Source organism: Hemicordylus capensis, chromosome 1 (genome assembly GCF_027244095.1).
Source record: "Hemicordylus capensis ecotype Gifberg chromosome 1, rHemCap1.1.pri, whole genome shotgun sequence".
NCBI lineage: Eukaryota > Metazoa > Chordata > Lepidosauria > Squamata > Cordylidae > Hemicordylus > Hemicordylus capensis.
The window spans coordinates 247,577,074-247,604,527 of NC_069657.1; the positions used below are offsets into that span (position 1 = coordinate 247,577,074).

The 27,454-nt window shown below is 43.1% G+C and overlaps 1 protein-coding gene and 1 long non-coding RNA gene across 5 annotated transcripts in view; one reads left to right on the forward strand and one right to left on the reverse strand.

Annotated features, from left to right (window-relative positions):
• Nucleotides 1-2,155: 2,155 nt before the first annotated feature.
• Nucleotides 2,156-24,723, reverse strand: PAQR8 (progestin and adipoQ receptor family member 8). 4 transcript variants are annotated; one of them, XM_053284192.1, is made up of 3 exons: nucleotides 24,284-24,723; nucleotides 16,443-16,624; nucleotides 2,156-7,943 (listed from the first exon to the last, which is right to left on the reverse strand). In XM_053284192.1, the coding sequence occupies exon 3, from the start codon at nucleotides 7,908-7,910 to the stop codon at nucleotides 6,852-6,854; it is 1,059 nt and encodes a 352-aa protein (XP_053140167.1). In that variant the 5' UTR covers nucleotides 7,911-7,943; nucleotides 16,443-16,624; nucleotides 24,284-24,723; the 3' UTR covers nucleotides 2,156-6,851. The 4 variants fall into 4 exon arrangements, with proteins under 4 accessions (XP_053140167.1, XP_053140168.1, XP_053140170.1 ...); XM_053284193.1 differs by lacking the exons at nucleotides 16,443-16,624; nucleotides 24,284-24,723 and adding an exon at nucleotides 10,840-11,151; XM_053284195.1 differs by lacking the exons at nucleotides 16,443-16,624; nucleotides 24,284-24,723 and adding an exon at nucleotides 10,787-11,151.
• LOC128339772 (uncharacterized) overlaps nucleotides 24,682-27,454 on the forward strand; it is a 35,591-nt gene continuing 32,818 nt past the window's right edge. The window contains exon 1 of the long non-coding RNA XR_008313206.1: nucleotides 24,682-24,905. This is a non-coding gene — a long non-coding RNA (uncharacterized LOC128339772). The remainder of the gene's footprint in view (nucleotides 24,906-27,454) is intronic.

Consider the following 27,454-nt stretch of genomic DNA (forward strand, 5'->3'; position numbering starts at 1 on the left):
AGCGTCAACGAGGTGCGTTCCTTGGGAGGTGTGTCTAATTGGCGCCTCCTTCCGGAAACGGTATTATTCCCAGCAAAGGAACTGGGGTAGAGAGGGATAGCTTTGCTAGACCATCCTGGATGAGGATGGTTCTAGCAAAGCTGTCCACCTCTGGAGGTCACATCCTTTGCTGACATGGAAGCTCTCCTCTTTCCCCTTTCAAATATGTGGGTGATCCCATAACAAAACTATCCTATCATTTTTTAAGCTCCCCCCCCACCCTCGTTTTATCTTTAAAGTGCTCGGCAATTCATGTTGACTGTGTCACCTATTCACAATCCTTATGGACTCCATTGTCCTAATCTCCCCCGCCCCCGCTTTGTTTACATGTATACTCTTACATACTCCAATAGGCTCAAGGTGTCATACTAGTTTCTTTTTTTTAATGTTCATTCATATTGGCATTTGCTAAATACGACTGAATATGGACTAAAAATAACTGTTGCAGACAGTGCAGAAATGTGGCCTCTGATTGTATCTCTAAGTTACTACTGTAGGTATGCCTTTTTCTAACCTTTTGGGTAAAGGTGTGCATGAACTGAGTGAGGTTAGAGTGTACCTCCCTAGTTTACAAAGTATTGAAAATGTGAGGCATTTGCTTTTTAAATTGTTCACTCTTTTGTAGGCTGGCATCTTTAACATCAACCAGCCCAAGTTCACCTCCCTTGGAGGAGAGAGCCTGGAACCTGGGCTAAATCTTTAACTAGGGATGTGCAGAACTGGTTCGATCACAAACTGGACTGCCAGTTTGGGCCAGTTCGAGCAGTACGATCACAGACCAGTTCGTCAAACCGACTGGCCCAGCCAATCATTTTGACTGAACCAATTCTCATATCCACCGTTTGATCTGAATTTGGACTAAATGACGCCAAATGGTCCATGCACACTCCTATCTTTAACTACTTGGAACTAGAAGATACTTCCATAAGCACACTTCCCCTTAATACAGTATATTGTACCCAGGGTGCCTACGTGAAGAGGGAGCTGACGTACTAAGTTCTGCTGTTCTGCACAAGCCACACAACCAGTGGCAACACTGATTGACCAACCGTGGGGGTGAGGGTGAGGTGCCAAAGGCCTTAGGACCAGTTCTCGCTATGGATATAGGCCACCAATAGCAGAGGGAGGGGTTATAAGAGCAAGGCCTCCATTTCCTTTCACTGCTGTTGCCACAAAAAGACCTTTAACTAAGAGAGTGTTCAGTTCGCCATCAACAATAATCCTTCATGTGATGATTCTTATGTTTGCAGTATTAAAAAAAATATGGACTTGAGCTGGCAGCGGGATGGGGGGAGAAACACACAATTCTGGGCCCCTCAGAGGAAGAACAGGATAGAAATGTAAATAAATAAATTGGGGTGGGTGGGTGATAATATTTTACTTACCTTACAGGGTTGTTGTAAGAAGATAATTCATCTGAAGCACTTTGAACACTTTAAAGTGCTATAAAAAATCCTATTGTTAAGTTTACTTATTATTGTTGTTATTGTTAAGGAGTCAAGTATTGGGGAAGTGGGGAGGTGGAATAGGGCCCTAGTGCAGTGGTAGAGCATCTGCTTTGCATGCAGAAGGTCCCAGGTTCAGTCCTTGGCATCTTCAGGTAGGATTGGGAAAGTCCCCTGACTGAAACCCTGGAGAAAAGTCCCCTGCCTGAAACCCTACCCTGCTGTTAGTCAGTGTAGACAATCTAGCTTGGATGAACCAATGGCCTGACTCTGTAGAAAGCTGGTTTCTAGGTAAGTCCCACTGATTTAAGCATGTGCTTAACTCTTGTAGCTCTACCATCTGTGTTATGGCCTCTTCACAGAAAAAGGTAACTGTATCAGGCAGTTATTACCCTCTTGTTACCGATAGATCGATCGATAGATAGATAGACAGACAGACAGACAGAGTGTAAAATGGGACTTCAGAGGGACCAACACAAGCAACAACAGGATAAGTTATGGACAAGTACCCAGGGTTAAGAACCCAGGGTTTAAGTTAAAAAACCTAAAGCCTTTAAATAGGACTAAAGCTTGTATTGAAACTCTGCCACCACACTCCAAACCTGCAAGCCACATACAAGCATATTTCCAACACAGTATTTGGATGAACAGATTTCACATCACACACCAAATGTTTCAAATTTCTCTAGTTTTTACTTGTGATTTTTTCCCAATACAGAACAAATTTTCAAATATCCTCAACAATACAGACTGTGGGAGATTAACAGGGAGTAGCAATCAGTGTGATACCAAAACAACACTCCCTTTTTGTTGAAGAAAATACAAAACCCACTACTCACTTTTAGAAACAATGGTTTTTTACCCACCCCAAAAGGGTTTTTTGAGAAGTGTAAGTTCCCAAGGCACACCTGGAACCTCTAGCATGTGCTCCTCTATGTTAAGATGGAGCACTGGAAATAAGTACATGTCTCTGCCCTCAGTCTGCCTACACACCAAACCCAAATGCAGCTGAAATGAACAACCATGTGTAAATCATGAGATTGGAGATGGCAAAAAAAAATAAAAAATGTTTGGCTCTAGTCCACTAAATCTTTGGAAACAAATATGGAAAGCTGGAAGTGTAATTATATATAGGACTGCGTTCTCAGGCCCATCAAGTCGAAAAAGCAGACTGTTTGATCTTTCTATAGAAGCTCATCAGTTTTGCTTCTTACATTCATCTGGGAGATCATTTTTATATCTGTGCTTACCGAGTCTCCTTGAAATTACAGAGCTGATAGTAAAATATTCTGGGAAGTGCCTGAGAAAGATCTATGAAAGGGGATGAAAAGGATGTCAAGGATGAGATGAGACCCCATTACATTTAGCTTCATTTTAGGACTAACAGCCTTGTTCTCAAACTGCTCTTCCCAATGACAATATATTCAGAAGGATTCCTAAATGTTTGTCTCTAAGCCCACTTATGTCAACCAAAGCTCCTTCAATGCACTAAATGGGACCAGATTATCACTTTTAAAGTAAGATTTTAGGCAGGTGAATAACAAGTATACATTCAACTAATGGTTAGTAAAGAAATTGTAGATGTAACTTGTGAAGTCACAGGGAACGGGACAGGAACAGCTTTATTTTGTACTTGTAGCAGCAATGCAACTTTGGTGAAATTAAGTAATTTTTAATATAGAGACCTCTTACCAAGTAGGTTCCAGGATGGAATAAGGAAAAAAATAGCTCTGCTGAATGTAAGCTGAACACATCTATATTTGAAAATCCACAAATAGTAAAGCTATTAGTCAGTCTTGGTTTGTTTGCTATGCCACTAGGTGGTGATATAAAATCAGATAATTTTCATACAGCCAGGCAATTTAGAGTGATGAACATATCCATTCTCGTCTTTTTATACTGTAGAGATCTCTAACATGAAATGTCTTTCCACCCCACTCGGAAGTTTAGTTTAAGTGTCTTGTGGCAACTTAAATTAGAAACTGGTTACATTTCAAGCTAAAAGAATTCTTCAAATAATTTTGGGCATGTTACTGATGAGATCTTATATTAACAGCGCTTGGTGACTACGATCTGAACTGCACTTGAATAAGTAACATTGAATTAAGCCCTTTTATCCACATAAGTATATTTTCACTGAAGTTTATGAGTGGACACCTAAAAACATTCACCTCTGCAAGTGGTAGCTCTCTTATATTTAGTTGAGAGAGAACTCTCCCTAATCAGCCCCAGCATAACGTCCCTCCAGTGGCTGTTGCTGGTGCTTCCTTTTTGTTTCTATTTAGATTGTGAGCCCCACTTGGACAAGGAACAATTTTTTCATACCTTTTGTGGCATAAACGACTCTGAGAACTTGTCTGTGGAGAAGTGGTACAGAAATATATGTAATAAGAATAATTCAATAATAGCCAGGGCAGCTTAAAAACCACACATTAAAGAAAATAAGATGGTAAACTGAGGTAGCAGAATTCCAAACAATACCAATTCAGATTGTAATTGGGGTGGGACAGATTTTTCAGTGCTCTCTCACATAGATTGATTGATAGAAAACTGGCACACCAGAAGGAAAATTTTAGCATAACCACTCCCTTGTGCACTAACTTACTACTTGCAAAGATATCTTTATATGGAAAAGCATTTAAAATTATGACCCACCCACCCACCTCAATCTGAGTTGATACAGTCCAGACCAGTCTTGGGTCAACACATTCTGCACAACATATAGGATGGCTTTCAGATATACACTGTTCAGCCTCTGAAATGGCAGGTATGGTTATTCTTTTTATTTTTACACCACTTTATAGTCTTGCCTCTCAAAGAGTCTTATAGGTTGTGCTTGAAACTGTCTCTACAAAGTCACAACTGACATAATAATAGAAGGTATTGTACCCAAGTGGCACCTTATTCTGTCATATTGCCAAAAATTGCATTTTGGATAGGATATATGTGTGATTCTGAGGCCCAGAGGTAACAAAAAATTCAGCTTCAAAAGGCATGTCTGAAGTTGCCATCAGTGACTTTTGAGTTTGAATGAAAGGTTTCCTTGACTACTGCAGACTATGCAGATCATTGTACAAGGAAGAGGAGGGGGCAGAACTGATATCAGTACCTATCCTTCAAGCTAAAGGGGAAATTAATATTTCATGCTCATTTACACCCAACAAAGGAAACTTGGTCCCATGGAAACTGAGCTTTGAGCTCAGGCCAAAGAGTCACTAGGTTACAGTTATATTTGTGCTCTGTCAAGCTCAGAGTGTGTTCAAATAGCTCTAACAAAAGAATGGCGCAGTATCTTATTACCAATTATTTGGAAGGTTTTTTCCTGTTGTTTTAAATTTTCATGAGAAGTCCTAGTGATAGATTTCTTCATGCTCCCAGATGTTAAGAGAAGCTGGAATTCAGCTTCACTGCGTGGCTGCCATTTTCAAGAGCTGAGAAAATCCAACTTTAAAAGGAGAGCTGGGCTTTCACACTCTGTAAAGACTGGATTGGGGAAAAGGAAGAGAGGTGGGGAAGACTCCAAGGGGAAGATGGATTTTGTATTGGCACCAAACTATTGCTATAAGAAAGCCCTGTCAGTGGGATAACTCAGACAATACATCTGCCAGGCTTCTCAAACACATGGGGAAGGCGGCATGGCATGCATGTCGTCCTTCACATCCACTGTGCTAGCTCACAGCAACTTAATAGGTCTTAATGTGTGATGGGTGGGTCTGAACTATCTCCCAAATGATTAAGAGGCAGTGAGATGGTGTTCTGGATAGGAGATGTGAACATCCAGAGTTCTCCCTCAACACACTGATGTATCATCCAGAAGATGTATCATCCAAACTAACCCAAAATCATCCTAGCCGTTCTTCATCCTAGATGTCACATGGAAGAAGAATGATCTGGAGATACTTGCCTAAAGAGACAACAATTACGGACCTTTTGAATCAGATAAAAGGAATGAGAAAAACAATAAGGGTGAAGAATAAAGAAAACCTGCGTAATGGCGCAGTGGGCAAGTTTATGGTTATAAATCCCTGGTTGGCACTAGTCTTCCCAGTAGTCATTCTGAATGCTAGGTGGCTGGCCAAGCACCTGTGCGGTGGCCTGTTCACCAATCACTCGCTCCCCCTTGCAGGTTTTCTGCTGAAAATGTCTTCTCTTCCCTGCATTAATTGGCTCTCTTCCTTTCTATATCCCAATATACACCTTAATACACAAAGAAGCTACTGTGCTACCTGAAACATCTCGAAAATGGAAGAAAATTTGAAAGACACAATGGATTACATGACCAAGGAGGAAAGGTAGCATTCCCTTATTTCTGAAATTGCCCATGCCCTTCCTCTACCCGTCAAACTATTTCAGAAAGCACTGGGCAGGGAAGGGAAATGCCAGTAAGTGATGTATAACTGGAAGGGGAAGATGCATCTGGTGGTGGTGGGCGGAGGGCTTTGGAAGGGGTGTCATTTTCTGACTATGTTTAAGCAATTAGAGTCCCATAGTAAAGGAAGACTCTTATTTGGATCTAGTAGCACAATACATTTTATCTGAAGGAAAATGCAACACTGTGACACTTTGAACGGCTTGCTCTCCCCTGCAGAAGAGCTGCAGAGATATAGATTCACAAATATCTAAATCAGAGTGGTAAACAGACCACCGAGACCAAACATTATTCATACTTATACCATCCACACATAAAATGACATAAAATATTTATCTTGAAATTCACAATTTAGGAGTAGATTTAAGCCTGCTGCTGCATTGCAAACTGACTACAGTCAAGGCCACAGGCAGCTAAAATGGAACAGACCTAATTGGCTCATCTCTCACTGTATTTTCTAAGTCTTTGACCTAGTTCTCAGTGAGATGATAAGCCTATATCCAAGCCATACTATTTCAGACTGCAGGTGGTGACTCAAACTTATTAAATTCTCCTCCAACTATCTGAAGTGGTACAACAGACACAGATTTATAGTCGCATTGAGAACTAGACCTTTGTAAATGAGTGGTTGTGTGGTCCTTCCCTTGCCCCTTCAGATATCCTTCAGTCCCTTTTTCTTTTTCACATTTGAGTTACCTGCTGGAACTCATAGCAAGACTATCTAGAAAAATCTGCCTAACACAAAATCTTCAGTTAGGTGTCCTTAATACCCCTTGCTCAGCAATAGGTAGACACACTAATTTTAAAAAATTAATACATAAGGCAGCTTTTTAAAAAAAAATAAAAAGTAGTTCCAGCCTGCAATTGCTTCCTTTGTTATAATTTATAGAGGCAAACCATGTTGTTAGTTTCTGTATATACAGTATTTAGACATTTCCATTGCTGGTTTTCTTCAAGCAGATTGGGACTCAAACTCATCCCCATGTCATGACAGTTTCTCAGGATTCCTTTACAGCCAGCTCTGCCTTGATCTTACGCTGCAAAAGGTGTGCGGTGACAGCACTACAAGCCACTAAGCCAAAAAATGAGCCACAAGACAGGATGATGGAGAAGGGGCCATGTCGCCTGAGGAAAACATCTTGTCTGTTCTTATAATCCAAGAAGATGGCCTCCAGTTGCGACAGCGTGCAGATAGCTAGGAAGGTGTGGAAAATTTGGTGGGCATGGCCAACGATATCACAGGAGCCCGGGAAATATTTCTCTGGAACTGGGCAAGAGAAAAAATAAGCACTGACCAGAAAGAAAAGTATCTGGAAGGTGTGGTACCAAGCAGCCGTCTCCTCACAGCCTTCAAGATGGCACATAAACACACGGTGCGCCACAGGACTGATGTCCAAGATGAATGCCAGCCCTGCTGGGATCACCTGACACATTTTCCTCATGATGGGGTAAGGGCGCCGGTAACGGTACTTGGCATAGCAGCAGCCAGCGCAGGAGAGCCATCCACAAAAGGCAGCTGCTGGCAGGAAAAAAAGCCAGAACTTGTCATACCAGGCTTGGTCCGAACTGTAGTAGAAATGGGCCAGGGCACTTCCATATTGGTATATGCTGACCCCAACATAGTCCACAAAATAGAAGGTATAGTGGGACAGCTCTGACTTGGACTGCAAGAGATGAGCCAAGAGGCTGCATATTAGATACGTTACAGAGGAGAGGACGAAGATGAAGAGAGGCAAAGAATGGACTTCCAAAGACAACTCCTCTGCTTCAGCAAAAGCATTAAACCTTAGCAGCACAGCCAAGGCTGCCAGGAGGTGGCTCCAGACATTAACAACCTCGTTGTGTTTCTGGAAGAGGCTGAGGAAATAGTAGCGCCAATCCTGACCTGTGGGGCGATACCCAGCTTGGATATATGGCTCCCGGAACAGCTGGGGCACATCAGATTCTTTGACAGTGCAGGGCATCTTGGGGAAGCCTTCTTCCAAGAGCTGAGGAAGCCGGCGGAGTTGTTGCCCACTGATGGACAATGTGCTGATCCGTTCTAGGATGGCCGTCATCACGCTGACTGTACAGCAAGATCACACAGAGTTCTGGGTGACAAAAGAAATGGAAACCATTAGCCATAGAGAAAATTGAAAATAAGTGGAGGTAAAGACTTCCTAGTCTCTATATGTCACAATGCTTAAAGCAAGTACCAAAGTGAAGCACACTGAAGGAGTGGGGAGAGGAGACAGCAGTGGAACGGTGGAATTGAAGCCATCTATTTTTATTTTTCAGGAGTTGGACTCAAAAAAGTCCAGTTTCCAAGAAAGAAACCAAAAAGCCTCAATCCAAGCTGCTCTCCTTCACACTAAGTGATGGCAAAAGCTCCAAGGTTTCTGGATTCTGGTCTCAGCCAAATAGAGTTTGGTCTGAGCCAAATCAAGGGGGAGCAGTCTGGATTTTCCCAATCCCTAGGACCTGCATTAGGGAGTTCAGGCTGCCTCCTTCCCTCTCTGAATGAAAACTAATCCTCCACTCAGCACTTGCGGCAGATGCTAGCTGGCAGAGCACTAAAAACAACTTTTTACCTAAATGAGCAAAAAGATGAAAAAATATGAGATTAAGATCTTTGGGGGAAAGATGACATCTAGGCCTGTAGTGAATATTTGGGCATGCTGCCCTAGTCCATATAATTTATGTAAGCCTAAGTACATGCACATGAAATAATAGCTTAATTATTCCCATTTACATTGACTCTGCTTCGGTGTCTCTATTGATACTAAGAGGTTGTTCACATGACCAAACCAGGGTGGGAGGAGCTTGGGGCAAGACAGGATCCTACCTACCTTCCTCAGATGATCAGAGCTACTGCTCATGCACCCACATGACCAGCACAGTGGCAGACACCTGAAGTGGGATCAAGAGGAGGAAGTCCTGCATCCCACAATGCAACACACAGGCAGTGGAAAGGGAGTACTTGCCAGTGCAGCAGGGCTTCTCTTGCTGGCTGTGCTATACTCTGCGCTCTATGGCTACCACTCATGGCAGTCGTTTTCAGAGCCATGGTGGCACACACAATCAAAAACAGAGATAGGACAGACTCCTTTTTCCTCCTTCACTTTTTGCCTGGATAGTGGATCTTGGTCACCCAGGTCTGCAGCAGCTGGTTCAAGAGGGCTCCTAGTGGCCCAGACCACATGGGCTGCTTTGTTAAACTTCCTCCTACCCAAGCAGCTTGTGTCATGTAAACAAACTCAATATCTATTGATGCTATTTGAGACTGTGAGCCCTTCGGGGCAGGGACCTGTCCTTTCATCTATTGTAAACCACAGACAATGCTATATAGTATCAATAACAACAGCACTACCGTGCAGTAAGCCTGGTTAAGCATGGCAGTAAACTGAACCCCACTACAAGATTTCTTTGCATTCAAAAATCATTACCATCTAGGATTACGACCTGTGATTGTCCCATTCATGAATTACCTAACTGTAGCAAAAATGCTACTATAATATTTTTCTCCACAGAGCAAAACACAACTGCAGGCAGGCAATTTTGAATGGGGAAATGATGGTTAAATATCCCCTCCAGGTTCTGATCAGTTCCTTCCCCCACCTCCTGCAAGGCCACTAATAAACCTCTAAACGCAGCAGGAAATCTGATCATAGATCTCCACATCACACCTAGTTTGGTTCTAAGGGGTTTGTTTCAGCTGTATTGTTGAAATGCATGCTTTCAGTACAAAAATTTGGATTCTAAATAGAGTGAATAATGTTGGAGATGCAGCTCCTGATGGCCAACCCTATTGACCACTAGGGGAGCAAGGGAATCCCCTCCCTGACTATGCTCTCTCTACTCTACTTCCCCTTTGTTAGAATGATGGTCTCAGGTTTCATTCTCTCACCTGGAGAGAGAGACTTCTGTCTTCTCCCTTCCCCATTTCCTGTATGTAGCAACCAGCCAGGCATGTAGGCTTAATCTATCTCCCTGATGGATTTCCTGAATAAACGATTTACAACAACTCTGGACAATATAAATTAGCAGAGCTCTCCTTACCTGTGCACTTCTGCTGCAGCTGAGGTAGATAATGAAATCTTCCCTCCAAGCTCTAACACTATGAGGCTATTCTCACAATGGGGGGAAACTGGGCTAAGGGAGCCCAGTCCAGTTATCCCCCATCATGAGAACTACCAGACTTGCGAGCGAGCCTGGTGGTTCAACAGTGGCTAGCCTGCCAAAGTAGCCCTCCCCTCAAACAAGTTAGCAGAGCGAGTGCTCTGCTAACCCCGTTTTCACGATTGTGAGACATTGCGGCACAGCTCCATGGCAACTCACGAGGAGACCCCCAACTGGGAGGCTACAACAAGCCTCCCAGCATTTGGGGGGGTCTCCCCAGAATGCCCCGCACGCATGCATGGGGGCATCCTGGGATTTCCGGGGGCCAGGCAGCTGGAAATGGCCTCTCCTCTTTTGTACATGTAGAAGTGCTCCCTGCATGCAAGTATTAATTTTATTTAGGCCATTGCAGGGGTGTAGCTATAATTGAGTGGATGGGTTCAAAGAACCTGGGCCCCCAGCTCCTGAGGGGCCCCCCAGCTCTACCCCTCCCTATTTTCTTAATTATCTCTCAATCCAAGGAGCCGCCAGGGAGGGGGGTGAACACGGGCTCCCTCTCCCCTAGCTACGCCCCTGGGCCATCGTATTTATACTTACAGCTTCTTTGTGCTGACTTTTCACAGACTTCACACCCTGAAAGTTCCTTTCCCAAATGTTCAATTTCTGAAATTTATTCTTAGAACTCAATAAAGCTATTTAATCTTTCCTCAAATAGAAAGAGTAGCCACACTCAACTTCATCCACATTGCCACTTTCCACACACATCCAGAAGAGCTACGACACAACCTTAAGTTATCAAAATACTCTTAATTATACCAGAGCAAGTCACACTGACCCTCCGATTGGATTTCCATTTTCACAACTGTCTAAAAATCCAGAATCTGTTACCTGCAATAAAACAATTCTATTAAGGTTAATCCCCATTATTGTTTCCTTTTCATTGTTCTATCCATTTGTTTTCTAGCTTTATAATGCTGATCTCTTTACACAGAAATGCATCCAACAGAGGTGCTGTGATCCTGAGCACATGAAAAATTCTAGTGTAATAAGAGGATTTGCTTCATGTTAAGTATTTGGGGACTGTCATACAAGTATATCCGGATATCCTACTTCTTAGTTACTCCCTCTCTTCCACAAAAAAAGTCTGCATGAAACTTTAATAATTACATATAACAAATCTAGTTGAAATCCAAGTTCCAAAATAAGGAAGACGCTAATATAATGCAAGGCACTACATAGCAGGTATTACCATAGGCATCATAAATACCTCACAATCCAAATACCTCATAATCTTACCGTAGTTACTGTTAGAGAGCTCAGGAGGAGAGATTTCTTGATCTATACCCAGCTGCAGCAGAAGTGCACAGGTAAGGAGAGCACTGCTAATTAATATTGTCTGGACATGGAGTTACAGTTCTAAATAAAGTAGTTTATTTGGGAAATCCATCAGGGAAATAGATAAGACCTATCATGCCTCATGGCTAGCTACATACATACACACATAGGAAGGAAGGAAGTCTCTCCAGGTGAGAGAATGACACCTGTACACTATCAGTCAAACAAAGGGGAAGTAGAGTAGAAAAAGTGTAGTCATTCCCTTGTGATTATCTCTTTCCCTAGTGCTCATGCCCCTGGTGAGCAATACGGTTGCTGGTGCTAAGAGCCAATGCCATCAGGAGCTGCATCCAACAGTTACCCTCCTGCCTCTAGGAAGGAGGCAATTATTGGTATTACTAGCTTATCCAAGGAAAAATCATGAAGAGAGGTTGTCATCTCGAGTCACCTAGGAAGTTTGTGGCAAGCTAAGCAGAAAGAGAATCTTTTGGCTGGGCCTGGCTACTGAGCCATTCATTTGAACTGGTAATGAGTATTTTTGCTTCAGAAGATCAGAGAAAGACACATAGGGTTGGTTAAGAGATTTATTTATTTTATTGCATTTCTATACTACCCAAACTGAATGGCTCTAGGTTTGGGCGGTATAGAAATTGACAATGACATCGTGAGGAACCTTGGTTAAACTGAAGAAATGTTTACAAAATAAACCAAAAGCAGCATTGCAGATGATCACCAATCTCAATGTTTCTTTTAACCATAGTTTGTAAGTGGCCATCTCCCTGACTGCACCTCCTATGAAAGGCCCATATGCCATCCCAGGCTGCCTTGCTCTGCCCTGCTCCTGGCAAGCCATCACCCCATAAGCCACTTCCCAACCACTGGGGATGGGCTCACCTGGAACAAGCTCCCATGGCTCTTCCACCTGCAATCAGAGTTCTCTAGACACTCTTGGCTCCCTACAGAATGCAAAGGAACTATTAAAGTGCTAACCCTCCTATCCTCCAGCTGCAGTCTCACACCAAACACAGTAACCAACTTAGACTAGCAGAAAGCAATACTAATGCCTACTGGGGAAACTGAAAGACTTTAAAAGGATCCAGAAGTGGAAGTGAAGTAATAGGAGCACAGGATTAACTAAGAATCATTGAACTGGGTTTAAACAGCGGGGAAGAATCGACAACCTAGAACCCTTTTTGAAGGCAGAAGCAAGGCAACCTGACAATAGCAGCGCACCTGAGCAAAGGAGAGGTAGACTGACAGCACACACAGAGAACAGAAAGTTGCATGGGTGAAAGAGGGAACCGAGGGAAATTTCCTGTGGGTGCCATGTTACTGAAGAGGGGGATTACCATACAGCTATGAAAGAGAAAGAGATGGCACAATTTGGAGAGTGGACCTATGTGGTGACCTATGACCACAAAGAATGCTCATTCATGTTGTGTTTCTTGGGGCTTCGTCAGTAATGATGCTGTGAAACTGTATGAAAGGTCTATGGCGCATTCCCCTCTACAAATGCCTCGCGAACTATTTCCCCTGTAGGCGGGATCGGTGAGGCACCTCCACTGAGCTAACAAAACCATAACAAAACGGGGGGGTTCAGTTCCATTCTTGCTAGTAAAAATTAGAATACAAGCTAGGGCAGAGCACCCTGTGCTGCCTTTGTTGTTGCTCTGTCAACGAGTTGCTGCTGGACTTTTAACTTTGTCAGGAATGAGAGTAGCGGGAAGACAGAGTGGTCTTTAATCCTTTCCGCTAAAAGTCTTTGCATTTATAAAGGAAGGTGAATATTATCAGCGACTTTGTTTTTAGGCAAAGATTAGAGATATGACTTAAGAAGTTGCTAGGCATCAGCGAAAGACACTTGCAGCCTCTTGTGATCATGTTTTGCAGCTGCTCTGGGCTAGCATCTCTGTCAGTGACAACCCTTGGAGGGAGGAGTCCAAGAAAAACTGCAGTTTACTCTGAGAATGGGATTGCATGTGACACAGAACTAAGGTTAGGCTTAATTTGGGTACGTGAGGCAGGACAGTCATAAATGAACCACAGTTAGTGCTATGCTGTAGGTTAAAATAAACAAAACAATAAAAACAACCTAAATTACATGAAATAAGCCAAGGTACTGTTTACATCTGAACCAACTCACAGTCATTTATTTATTTATTTATTTATTTAATGTACTGCCTGACTCCAAAGGCTCTAGGCAGTTCACAAAATCTATCAATGGAAACATTTACCTCATTATGCATATGTGGTTGCCCAAAAATAACTTTCAAATATACATTCATAAGAAAATACATTCCAAGAAGGGTTACAGTAGTAGCAATTGTAATACTAGGGATGATATCCAAAAAACCTAAATGAAATCACAGTGCTCTTAGTCTATGGAGTCTAGAGAGTTTTCACCCAGATTTAAAAGAAGATGACTGCTTAAGCCATCCATCTTGAAATGTTTTAAGTGTTCTTTATCTTATTTGAGTTTCCAGACAGAAGTCACAGGAAACAAAATCTCCAAGTGGGAACTGTGGGTTTACCAAAGGCTACAGGCTTATCCTCATCATCTTGGCATTAGATCACCTCAAAATTAATAGATTTTTTTTTGTATCATTATGAAATAGGATTTACAATGATCCAGATAGACAGAAAGACAAGTGATTTTCTAGAATATATGTAAATACCTTTTAAAGAACTTTACAACAGGGCCAAACTTGAGTCCTGGTAACTGGTAACACTGATTGGAAACAGTTTTCAAAAGCCACATCTATCCTCTAAGTCTTGGAGTCAAGACTCCTCTTGACTTCATGTATAGTGTGCCTGAGCTCTGCACAATGCAGAGATGGGCAGTATCAAAAATACAAGTATTTAAAATACGTATTTTCCATACTTTTGTATCTAAAATAAATTTGATCAGGTATTTTGTATCTTTAAAATACATCGCCAAAACCAAAATACATCTCAGCCAATCATTGCTTTGCTTTCTTGCTCCAGGAGCTGCCTTTTGATTGCAAGCAGGCTGCCCATTGGTTTCTAAGCAGCCTTGTGTATGTACTCTGTTCCTCCCTCTTTGCTTCCTGAAGTTTTACTCTGCTGCTGACTGTCAGCCAACCAAGTTTGAAAATCAAAGGGGGAAAAGAGAACGACTGTCCCTGTGAATAAAGTGGGAAATGAGGGGTGAGGGTGCCATGGAGGGGCAAGGGGGAGCAACTCCCCACTCCCAATTTTGGATGCAAGGGAACTCCCTACATCACCACTCGCTTGTTTTAAAGTGTTCTCTGTCCCTCTATGTGCAGCTAGAAACCTGACCTGACGAGGCTGAAGTTTTTCTGGTCCAGTAGCTATAAAAATCTGCAACTTGCCTAAGGCTTAGGCAGGTTGATTTGTAAAATAGTTTACAAATATCTCTGTCTCTCCTATTATTTACTGTGGCTGACTTATGGTAGCAAATTTCCATTTGTTTCCCCTCTGTCAAACAAAGCATCAGCATACTCTCTGTCTGAAGTTTACCTTTAGAGAGCTTTGTGTTCAGATTGCTGGAGGGCATGTGCCATGCTTAGCAAGATTTCCAGATTACTTGGCTGTGGTGGTAATGGGACACTTTGAGACAGTTCTCACAATCACAGAGTGCGGGTGGGGAGGGGGAAAGACTGCTTTTAACTCACCTTCCCCCCCAGGTGACCAAGGCCTGTACCTTTGGCACGCTTCCCATGAGCCAAGATGAGCAGTGCTCCACGGGGGAGCATAGAGTGATATGAAGCTGGAACTCATTGTTCCAGTTGCCATGTATTGCACAATGCATTGTGTGCAGAGCATTGGGGGATTCTGCCATCTCTGTTTCTCCTTGGGCTGCATCTTGGGCTGTTTCTCCTTGGGCTGCATACATATATTGGCAGATACGTGAAACCATGGGTGCCAGGTCCGTGATTACCAAGGTTTGCCTGTATGGAAGTTACTTTTAAATAACTTTTATGAGAACATCTGAAAGGAAAAAGCAGGGAAGGATGTACAGACAAACCTCGTTACATGCAGAATCACTATTTGCGGTTAATTGACAGCCAATTTCATTATCCGCAGATACGAAAGGATAATGAAACCCACTTATCTACGGTTCCTAGAGGGCCAGAAGTGACTGCAGAGGTCATATCCTCTGCAGTTAAGGGTGATTAATCACCTGGTGTTCCAGTCTGCCATGCTTTGTGTAATAGTTAACAAAGTTCTGGCCCTTTTCTTCTATACTAAGTCTATGTGTTTTCTTGAGCTGTGGTCTGGGGACAATGTTTAATTTTTGTTTAAAATGTTTTTAAATTGTTAGTTGTTTTATTGTTTTTAATTTGTTTTAGCTTTTCATTGTTTTATGAGTTGTTTTAATTGTAAACCGCCCTGAGCCATTTTGGAAGGGCGGTATATAAATTAAATTAAATAAAATAAATAAATAAATAAATAAATAAATATCCGACCACCATTGTGTCAGGAGGAGCCATTTTCTGGCTCATTTCTTTAAGTATTTTTTTTCATAGTTGGGGGGTGGAGGCGCATTGCTGGGCACAAGGAGACTCCGCAGAGAACAGTACAGTAATGACTTGCATTTCCCCCCACCCTTTCCCACCATTTTTTGATATATATTTTTCATCCAGGAACCTAACCCTGTTTTCCATAGGCACAATGCCCCGTTACTCACAGTTTTGTTACTTGTGACAGAAGACGCAGAACAGACCCCCAGCGAGTAATGAGATATATTTGTATATCCAAACAACTGTCATTATCACATTTTTGTCTTAGTCAGGATAATAAAATACAAGACTTCCAAAAACCTTTAATCATCGGATAAAGAAACAAACAATTCTCCTCATGTCAGTCCACTCCCATTCTAAAAATTAAACTCCAATCAGAAATAGTTTTCAAATGCCGTGTTTCTATCCTCTGTCTAAGTCTTGGAGTTGAGACTCCTTTTGACTTCATGTGCAGTGTGCCTGAGCTCTGCTTGTAGCACACTGTGATACGAATATGACAAATATTTATATACCACTTTCCAACCAAAGTTCCAAAGCGGTTTACATACAGAAATAAATTAACTAAATGGATCGTGTTAGTTGATTTGTGGACGGGTTTAACAAAAAGAGGATTTCATGCACAAGATTACAGAGAAATAAAAACCCAGTTACCTGATTCTGATTTATCATGCGTATTGAAGTAATTTTGATGTGGTTTCAGTGCTGTGAAGGCAGAAGAGGTCACTTTTTCTATTATCTCTGTTATAATTGGCGAGTAGAAACTCTGTTTTCTGTTGGTTGGTCATAAGCTTATATCCCACAAGTAACTGAGACAAAGTTTTAATTGATGCATCCTGGAAGACAGAACATTGAAACATAATGTTGAATATCGTCTAATACACTCCCCTCGGCATCAGTACAATAGTGTTGGCTGAAAGAGATATCCTGATAACATCCATCTAAAAGCTACAGAAGGCATCTTATGGAATCTGATAAGAACAAGAGCTTTTCTTAATGGAAACATACTCCAATCTGATGGTTTTCATAGCCATGATGTAACACTGCATTTCAAGTGACCATCTTCAAAGTGGTCATTGAACATGTATATTTCTCAATCCATCTTTAAATTCTAGTTTTGCAAGTAACATCTCCAAACAAATAGTTAATGGAAAATCCATGCAACTGAACTATTTGATACATTTTCTGTTTCGAGATTTATCTGAGAGATTTTTATTTTTTTTGCATTTACTCATAAAGGAAGAATTTTGGAGAGCCTATCCTTTAACAACATTATTTTAATCCAACGAACACACACAAATGAGCTCTCATATCTAGTCATAAAATTCCAGTTTACATTCTTGATGTCCAGCAGAGGCAAAGTTTCAGCCACCTCACCTTGACAATAAAATCCCCAAATACTGATATATTTTTACTTGATCAGTTTTGTTGTTACCAAGTTGCCACATGCACACATTTTATAACCCCTCTCAAATCCCCGACCCACAGCATCTTATTCTACTTCTCAAGCCAAACTGATGTGAAAACTGGAAATACTTTTATTTTTCATAGTTCACACTTAGCAAATCTTTCTTTCTCCTGCTTTTCCCTTTCTTTCTGTATACATTTCCTGTGGCTACTAACAACCATCTCAGTCCCAACTGGGTATTGAAACAACCACATCTATGGTCTGGAGAAAGCATCTGTGTAAAGGGGTTAAATCAGTGCTAACACTCTTAGAAATTATCCTGGTATCACGATTATAAGAAACCACTTGAAAATTGAGAAACAACAGAAAACTAATGAGCTCATAGACTCCTTTTAAGCAAAATGCCTTAACACTAGTGAGCAGGAACAAGTTGCCAATTTTCAGCAATCATGTGGTGATGATGAACAAAGCAGCAAGCAATTAACACTGCAGATGGAGAAATCTAAGGTCAGCACTCACTGTTTCACTTCCACAAAGCTTCTATTCTATCCTTTCTGTGTGGGTGTAGCATTCTGCTGAAGAGCTATATTCATTTAACAGGGCATCCATTTTAGCCTTAGTCCTACCCTCTAACATTGGGAGAACTGAGTTATTTTGGCTACTCCCAAATAACAGTATTTGTATGCAGCTTGTCTGGTAACTCTGATACAAAATACATGGGTGATGGAGCAGGGAGAACAACTGAATGATGCACATAATAAAGGGTGTGTTTATACATATAGCTACAGAGGACTCTGAAAATTCATTGTAGGCTTATGCTTTTGCAAATTTCCCCCTTATTCCCTTATTGGTGCATTAGGCCACCAAACAAGTTCTAAAACATAGACAAATCACTTAGACAAGTTTGGGAGAATTTCCATTCCCCCCCCCCCCAAACCCACATTTTCTCTACCAAAGCTGTTTAGACAGATCACTCCAAATAATAATAATAGAGTCAAATTCTACACCAAAAAGCTGTGTTCTGATATACTATATAAATGAAGCAAATGTGCATATATTGCTTGTTTTATGTAATTTATTCATCTTTTGCTAGTCACACGGAGGCCAGAGGGACAAGCAGGTAGGCCAGGCACTGGAACCCCTCCTCCTAACCACTGGAAGTTCCACTCAGTCCACCCCAGCTTCTGAGATATTACTAAGCATTACCCACGTTTTCAAGCTGATCTTCAAAATCTTGTCTAAATATTGAAGTAGCTGCTGAGAAGGAAAACAGCAGATGCTACAAACTGGTGCAGTTTGTTTCCAGCATTTTCCCCAAATTTACATGTAGTCACTGACAACTGATTATAGAAAACCTAATTTGAAACTATATTTTTGTTTTCAGTTGTATTGATCTATGTGTTTTATTCTTTGATGCATGTCAGCCAGTGATTAACAAAATGATAAAATCAATAACTGAGAGCTGGTATCACACAGTGACTATGCAATTCAGGACTTCCCCCTCTTTCAAACCTTGCCTCGGCCATGACCTCACTTGGTGAGCTTAGGCAAGCCACTGCGCTCTCAGCTTCAGTTCTCCACCTGCAGCTCTGCTTACAGGGTTGTAAGGATTATATCGAGGTAATACACATGAAGCTCTTTACACACCCAGAAAGCGTTATACAAATGCTAATATTATTCAACAGGCCTAGGTAAATAGCAACACAATGTGCAAAGCTGCAATAATATGAGCAGCATAGCTGAGCAAAAATTAGCAGTTTGACAGTTCTAGCAATATTTATTTTTAATGTAGAAATGCAACCATCTTGAGTTGCTTCTACTCTGTGCAATAAAAGAGAGAAAGTTACAAGTTTGCTTTGTGCTTGTGTAGCACCATTTCCTTTTCCTGTGCTGTCTAACCATACTATATTCACCTTTCCTACCAGCTAACATGCAGATTGTTTTCCTTTCTCTGAAATATATAATGTTATTTAAAAGTCTGTGTGAAGCCAGAAATTTCACTGCACTTACAGCAGCAAAGCAGAGATGAAAATCCGGGTTCCCTAGCTGCACCATAGCACGAGCAGCAAAAATGACAAGAGATTTGTACCACAAGTGAATGTTGCCTAAGATGGTGGCTTAAGGACTACCTGTTCTCATACAAACCCTTAAGATCAAGGCCCTTAAGATCAGCTACAGAGGTCCTGCTCTTTAGTTTGTCATTGACAGAAGTTTGGATGGTAGATGCCAGATAGTGTCTTCTTAGTGGCAACACCTCAGTTGTAGAATTCCCTCCCTAAGGAGCCCAGGCTAGCTTCCTCTTTATGTTTTTAAATGGCTACAAAAGACTTCCCTGTTTCTAAAGGCTTTTAAGACTATGCTAAGTTTATTTTATACTGCTTTTTTATTTGTACTGTTCTGTTGCTTTTCTTTTTTGTTTGTGTAGTTATATTTTAAATTGTTTGGGGGGTTATTTCTAAATTGCTTTGTAATTTCTTTTTAATGAAAAGCAGAATATAATTGATAATTGTAGGAAATAGGTAAATAAAAATATAATGGATGTCACTAAAAGAAAAAGTCATATTCATAAGTGCAAGCTGATACACCTTCCACACTTGTCTCAACAATATCCTCTCAACCCAGATCTCCCAATAGATGGGAAAGAGGTGGGATGATGATGACCAACAGATGTTGTCCTGCTTTGTGAGAGACTTACTGTGAAGGATGAAAAGGAGAGGATTTTATATAAAGGCTAGAATATAAGATCATTAGGGAGGCGGTTGCTTCTTCCTTCTGCAGAGTTATACCAAGAGTTTAAATAAAAACTGCAGAGGAATAACTGAAGCCCCGATATCTGCATTAACTAGGGAGGGATGACCAACTTCTGTATTCTCAGGGGCCATCTCATCAATCTGTTCTCTAGTGAGCCAAGGGCCAGAAGTGTATTTTGCTTCCCAACCTGCTCACTTTACAAGTGGCCACACTCCAATTCCAATCCCGAGAGAGAGGAAGGAACATTCTTTATGTTTTGGTTTCACTGGCTTTGAAGTATGCCTGGCTATCAGCCAGGGGCGTAGCTATAATTGAGCAAAAGGATGCAAAGAACACGGGCCCCCAGCTCCTGAGGGCCTTCAAGCTCCATCCCTCCTTATTTTCTTCATTGTCTCCCTCATTCTGGGGAGAACACGGGCCCCCAGCTCCTGAGGGCACTCAAGCTCCATCCCTCCTTATTTTCTTCATTATCTCCCTCACTCTGGGGGGCCACCAGAGAGAGAGATGAACAGGGGCCCCGTCTCCCCTAGCTACGCCCCTGCTATCAGCCCTTTCAGCTCCTTGATCAGCTTTGTCTCTTGACACTAGCCCTGCATTGTCTGCAAACTGGGCTGTTGCCAAGAAATGAGAATGGCACATCTGGCATGCCGTACAATGTGTCTTGGAAAATATATGACAGAACGACATCGGATCATGGCACTCGCTAGAATATTAGCCAAGCAAGACAGATTTTGCTGTGTCCTGCTCAACAAAGCTATGGTGTAGAATTTTCAGAGTTTTAGAAAGCAATATTCTGTGTAGGCCACCTACAATCAGGTGGACTAGACTCACTGATAGCAAACAGTGAAGATTTTAAAGAAAGAAAACCTGCTGTCTAGCTGTTATTTCCACTTCAAAGCTTGAAGAGGTTACCGCCATTCTGTCAAACTTTTAGCGTCCATTCTAGATAATAGACTGGTGATTATTTGAACTGTTAAGTACTGTGAGTTCCTACTGATGCACTAGGGCTGATGGAAACTCAGCTCTATAATCTAAGCATATGAAGAGAGAATGAGATTTTATACACAGACAGAAGTTTCAAAAAGCTTGATGGTGCTTTTGCACTCTTTACATGACTGTGATTGAATATCACCATAAGATCACATAAATATTATACATACGCAGCATGAAAATGGAGAGAAGAGGATCCCTATGTTCAGGGCCAGTATGTAAAGGAATAAGAGGGTGGCAAGGGAGGATTGCATGGCATTTGCTATCCCTGCACAATAGACAATGTTGGCCTTCCTTCAGGATAGTGTCTGCATAGGAACTCAGCAAAAAGAGTGGGTTGGAACTGAACTCCCATCCTCTCTGCATGATACTCTTCACCATTTCCAAGACTCTGACATCCCATTAGTTCCTCAAGTGGTGCAATTTTATTGTGCTACCAGGTACCACTGAAAATATGCACTTGCATATGAATTGTATGTGTGCTCCATACAATACAAAAAAGTGGCTTCTAACATGGGAAATGCATGTTGTCCAAAGCCACCCACAGAGGCAGCCAAAAGAAACTTCCTTTAAAAATCTTGAGTAAAGTTAGAGGATGGTCAGATTTACTTAACTGACACTGTTGTGTCCATCACATGGATTCATGTGGTGGCTGTTCACATGAGGACACCCACATGTGGCTTATGTAACCAGATCCTTTGAAAGGTCTTTAAAAGATACCTTTATCAGTCATAAGCATAAATGCTTCTGCATACATTATCTTTCAACCATTTACATGGCCCTATACAATGCATATCATATTTCAAAAAGCATTACAATAATATGGAGGGTTTCTGACTAAGTGACTGTAGTTTGTGTCCATTGTGGCAGCCAAATAAATCTATGAATCTATTATCAAGACAAGTAACAGACTGCCAAGAAAACACATCTCACTATGCATTTCTTCATTTCATAGGCAGTACACTTGTGCATGCTGCAGAACAGACACACATGCCAAACAAGGATCTCGCTTGCAGGATCAAGGAGATCCTGTATTCAAAGAAACAGGCCCAAAGAATGTAACTTCCAAGCAGGCTTAAATCTAGCACCTCTCACTGAACAAATCAAACATTGCCTAACCACTCTGTTGTACTCACAAAAATGGTAAGAGAGTAGTTTTCCCCAACTTTAGCAATGAATAAATGAAATGAGGACCCTAATCCACACTAGTGACTGTGAATAAGAAACCAGAGAAATAATTACACAGAAATTAAGAGAAATTGAAACCGAGAAAATTAAATAGAGAAATCGTAAACAGAGGCACAACTAACACTGTGCGTGTTGGGCAGACACTGATTTAAGCACCATTTAAATATTTTTGCCTCACCTTTCAGAGACTCTCAAGGCTAGGGCTAACAACATATTTTAAATTTTTGAAATTTTATTGTGTGTTTTTTAAAAAAAAGAATTTAAAGCAAGATAAGGATAAAGTATTCTTATTACAAATATTGTTACAAAAAATAAAAGATCCAATCAGCAGCAGCAATAAAATCAGATTGTATTGAATGCTAGAAGGAATAGAATAAGTCTTCCACTGTCACCTTAGAGCAATGAAGATGGAGACCTGACATGCCAAAATGGATAAGGAATTCCAAAGGGCTACCCCTACCACAACTGAAAAAACATGTATTTCATAAGTCAAGGGCACTCCAAAGCAGCTCTTAGTGGTAGAGAAGGCTCATATGGGAGCAGGTGGTTCTTCAAGTGCCCTAGGGCCAGGCCATTTAGAGCTTTAAAGACCAAAGCCAGTACTTTGAACTGTATGGGGGTGGGAAGGGGAGACAGATCTTTAAGCAGCTTTTGTTGGGCAATTTGTTGCAGGGAACACACCTGTTCCATCTTACCACTAAGTGTCTGTGCCCAGCAAGATCCCAACTATTGATCTCTGGGCATGATCTGAGGTCACCTTGCTCAAGCAAAGTAGGTCTAGTCAGTGCCCGGATGGGATACTGCCTGCCACCTACACAGCCTCAAGTTCTATTTAGTTAGTTAGTTTCACATGTCTACCCCACTCTTCCTCCAAGGAGCCCAGAACAAATCCTGTGAGGTAGGTTAGGCTGAGAGATAAGTGACTGGCAGTGGCCCAGAGTCACTCAGTGAGCTTCATGGCTGAATGGGGATTTGAACTCAGGCCTCCCTGGTCCTGGGCCCAATATCCCATGAGTGAAGGGTGGGCTAAATGTAACAAATACAATAAATACTGGATTGTGTATATCACATTTGAGATTATCAGTTTTCCTTTTGGGTTGCCTAAGTGCAAGCATGGTTGAGGATTGAACACAGACAGCCAGCAGTTGTTTCCTCTAGTTTTCCTCCACAATCACCTTATACTGGATATTACTTAAACCAGGAACCTACTCTGCTCCCTGTTCACAGGACATGCAGATTAGAACCACAAGCCCTGTGTTGAAAGGGTGGGGAAGTCCTCTCTTGGCTACCCTGACTGCCAGTCGAATAAAGTGGTCAGGGACTAATTTAAGTAGTCTTGAGTGTAAGCTCCTGTTTAGCAGAATCTCAGAACTGGAAGGAAGATGTGTGTCCACCTCTTTCTGCCCACGCAAGATATGGCCTTCCTGTAGGTGCGGCGCAATACGCCGAGAAGCAAGCCCCGCTGTGTTTGAGGCGGCTTTCTCCCAGGTAAGTGTGCGCAAGACTGCCGCCTTACGCCGGGAAGCTGCAGCCTCGTCGCCGAGGGGAGCCGCTGCCGCTTGCTCCAACTGTTCAAGCAGCGCATCGCAGTCAAAAGATGCAGCTGCGTAACGTCACTCGCCACCACGCTGTTAGCTACCCCCAAGGAGTCAACAGCAAAACATACACACACAGCCCCAGGCTCAGGCAGCCAGGATCAACAACCACCTTTCTGAGCAAAACAGACCGAGCAGGCAACACTCGCTAGGAGGAGTTGCACACCCAAACACCGCACCTCTCTCTCTCTCTCTCTCTCTCTCTCTCACACACACACACACACACACACTTCTTGTCAGCCACAGCGGCTGCAGATTTCTCCAGGTAACCAGCTCCTCTAACACCAGTAGTATTTCTATAACAATACAGAGAGGCGCGGGACTTCGTGGAAGCCGACGAGGGAGCCCAGATGCCTGAGCGGGCGCGCTGCGCTCACTTCACTGGGGAGAAGAGCGGCACTCTGCACATGCTCCGAGGAGCTATCCCCAAAGGGCAAGTTTTCGAGCTGCCACTGCAAGCAGGTTCCAGTCGGACTGAGGCGAGGGGGTGCCCATCCTCTGCTTCAAAGGGTGGCGCCTCCAAAAGCCCCGCGAAGGCCTTCTGGGGCGCTTCAAAAACTCACCTCCAAGTGCCTCCAGAGAAGCAGCTGAGCGGTGGCGAGCTCAGCGGCACCCGCCTCCGATCCGCGGTCCGGGCGATGGAGCCTCTTGCTCCGGGCGCCGCTTCATCTCCTCCTCGGTGCTGAAACAAGCGCCGCGGCGCTGCTCAAGGTGGGGTGGCGTCTCTGGCTGCCGCCTGCCACAAAGGCAACGCCGGGCGACCCTGCCCGCCCCTTGTTGCCGCCTCCTCCTTCGGCCGAGAGAAGCGGGGAATGTCGCGCTCTCCTTGCTGCGGCTGCTGCTCCAGGGATGCGGACTCCGGCAGCTCACATGCCCGCCCGGGTGCTCGCTCCGCTCAGCTGGCTGGCTCCTCCCACCCGCCTCCTGATAGGGGCTCCCCGTTCCGCGGCGGGAGGGAAAGCGGGGCGGCTGCGTTGCTAGCCACGCGCGGCCCCGCTTCCCCGCTCGCTCGACCTCTCCTCACGCGCGGCCACCCCTGGGACTGCCTCCTGCCGGTGCTGGGCTATGCCCTGCTGCGGAGCAGCAACATCGGCGCTGCGCCTGGGCCACTCGTGTATGACGACGACCTTCCTCGCTGCTTGTTGTTATGAATTCAGAGCGGTTTGGGTGCTTTCGGTGTGAATGGTAAGCCGTCTTGCGGTGACTTCAGTGCGGAAAGCCGGGATAGCAATCCGTTACCGGAAAGTAAAGAGGCATCGCGTTCTCCCCACGCTCCTCGTCACGCACAGGGTGCTGCTAGTAACCGCCTTGGGTCACTCACAGCGCCAGCCACGTACACGCGACACGGTGTGCGGAGATCCGATAGGAGTGTTTGTGTTGGTTTCTTGTTTTTTTTAAGTGAAAGGCAGCCGAGCGGGGTACGAATCGGATCGAATCCCCACCCCACCCCCTGCGCAGGGGTAATACGGGTACCCTTTGTGCCTATGCAGGCACCTCTGCACAGTTACAACTCTGGCCCAGACACAGGGCTGTCCTTAGAGAGCCTTGATGGGACGCGACTCGCCTGTGGCAAATCAGCCAGTGTGGCCCCCTTCCATTTAATTCTAATGGGGGTTAAAAGAGTGGGGTAGTGTCACCCTGCTTGTCATGCCCTAAGGACAGCCCTGAAACACACCGAGTTCAGGACTTACGTGCTGGCACATATACTGAACACACACAGAGAATGACCATCATCACAGTATTCTATATAGTAAGGTCATATCCGGAGAAACTGACAGGCACCCTAAATCACAATTGAATCACATAGGCAGAAACATATGTAATTTATCAGTCATGTACGTCACCAACACAAACGCACCCGTACAAAATGTTCACCTGACACATTAGTATGTGCACTCACATTGTCATTCTCAGAGTCACATGTGGAAGAGTCACATGGACATTGTGTGCACTCTTCTTTCATTGTTTATGAAAGTGTGCAGTGTGTTTTTCCACAGTCAGATCTTCAACAGCCCCTGTCTTACCTTTCTGACTCTCCCCACATCTAGTTTATTATATTTACTGACAATAATCAGCAGCCTTGAACTTTAAAGACCGACAGCAAGAAATATAAAAACAATCCAAGCCTTTGATCTTTTGAAAGACTTTGCATTTGTTTTATATTGCCAGATCTGCTGGGACCTAGCAAGGTTGGAGTGGGCCCAGAGACAAGATTCTAAAATGCCCCCCCCCTCACTGAAGCTCAGCTCATGAAGTAAAGAAATCTTAAATGAGGCTGAATAGTGGTAACCAAAAGCATAGTAAAACTATATATATACATATACACCTATGTGCCACAATAGAACATCATCCAAAATCATTTTTTAAAAGGTTTTGTAAACTGGGGACAATGCAAGTCATTTAATGGTACTAGAGAAAGACATGCTGTTCTGGTAGCTCCAGGTCTTAACTCTCACATCAGTTTTGGAGGATGAATACAACTGAAAGAAGCCCGGGTGGGTGCATGGCTGGGGGAGTCAGTCATGTGACTTGCCTCTGGGGGACCCCCCAAGGCAGTGGTTCCCCAGACAACTGTCTCCCCTTGCCCTATTATAGTTATGCCCCTGCATATCTGCATGTCCTTTGGGGGGAAATTAGATATAATTTCACAGCAGACTTTCTAACATAATGCTCTTTGATGCTTTGAATGGGGGGGAATCCTTTGGGTCATTGGTACTAATGGTCCTGTTTTCCATTGTGATTGGCTGTGCAAGCTGTCCAGGCAAGAAAGAAACCTGCAGAGCCAGCTCCCCCCACTCCCCCATCCGAATTTGGACTAAACAGAGAGTCCTCTCTTAGGTTAGCAAGATTGCAGAGAGGAAGGGGAGCTGTCTCTGCAGGTTTCTTTCTTGCCTGAAGGACAGCTTGCACAGCCAATCACAACAGAGTTGGGGGAGGAGCTCAACTCTTCCTCCCTCAACTCTGGTTCCAGAGGACACAGCCTGTGGTTCCGCATTTGGATGTATTGCAGTCTGCATCCAACCTTGGGTTACAGCAATGAAACCCACTAGAACTCAAAGGTTCAGATTGGAGTTCTAATTCTGAACTCTCAATTTTCTCGCCACACCAAACTGGAATTTCCCACATTCGGATGCAACATCTGAGGAACTGCTGGCCTAAACTGAGGACAACTGCGGTTCCACATTATGTGTGAATGTGGCCACAATCTGGCTTTGTAGTGTGGGGATTGCTCAGACACATCTAAATGCCATTCCACACATTACCAGAGAAAGACCTGGGTTTGCCACCAAATATATGGTCAACATTGAACTGCAGCCTGTCCCAGCTACCTGATATATGTGTGTTTTCACATGCCTATTTGTCTCATTTCCACATAGCATCTCTGAAGTACATAATTAAAGCATCTCAAATGAATAAAATAAATAACATATGAATATGAATAAATAAAATAAGGGAATGTGTGAAGAGACCCTGCAAATGTATATGAGTGCTAGAAAAGAGTTGGAAATTTGATATGTATCTTATTCCTGCATTGCAAAGACCTGTGTGACATGTCTCCAGTTCTACTCATCTGCTTGAACCCCTTTCTGGCCACATGCTCACAACTGCTTTTCTGACCCCAGAGATTAGCCAGGATCAGCAGCTGTGTGACAATCAGTATTGTTGCCAGGTTGCTGCAGTGCAGTGCACCATCTGCACAATCCTGGCTAATGGCTCTGGGAGAGCGAACCATG

Excerpts from the sequence above, each read along its gene's own strand:
- PAQR8 (XM_053284192.1), bottom strand. The coding sequence starts at position 7,910 with ATGACGGCCATCCTAGAACGGATCAGCACATTGTCCATCAGTGGGCAA.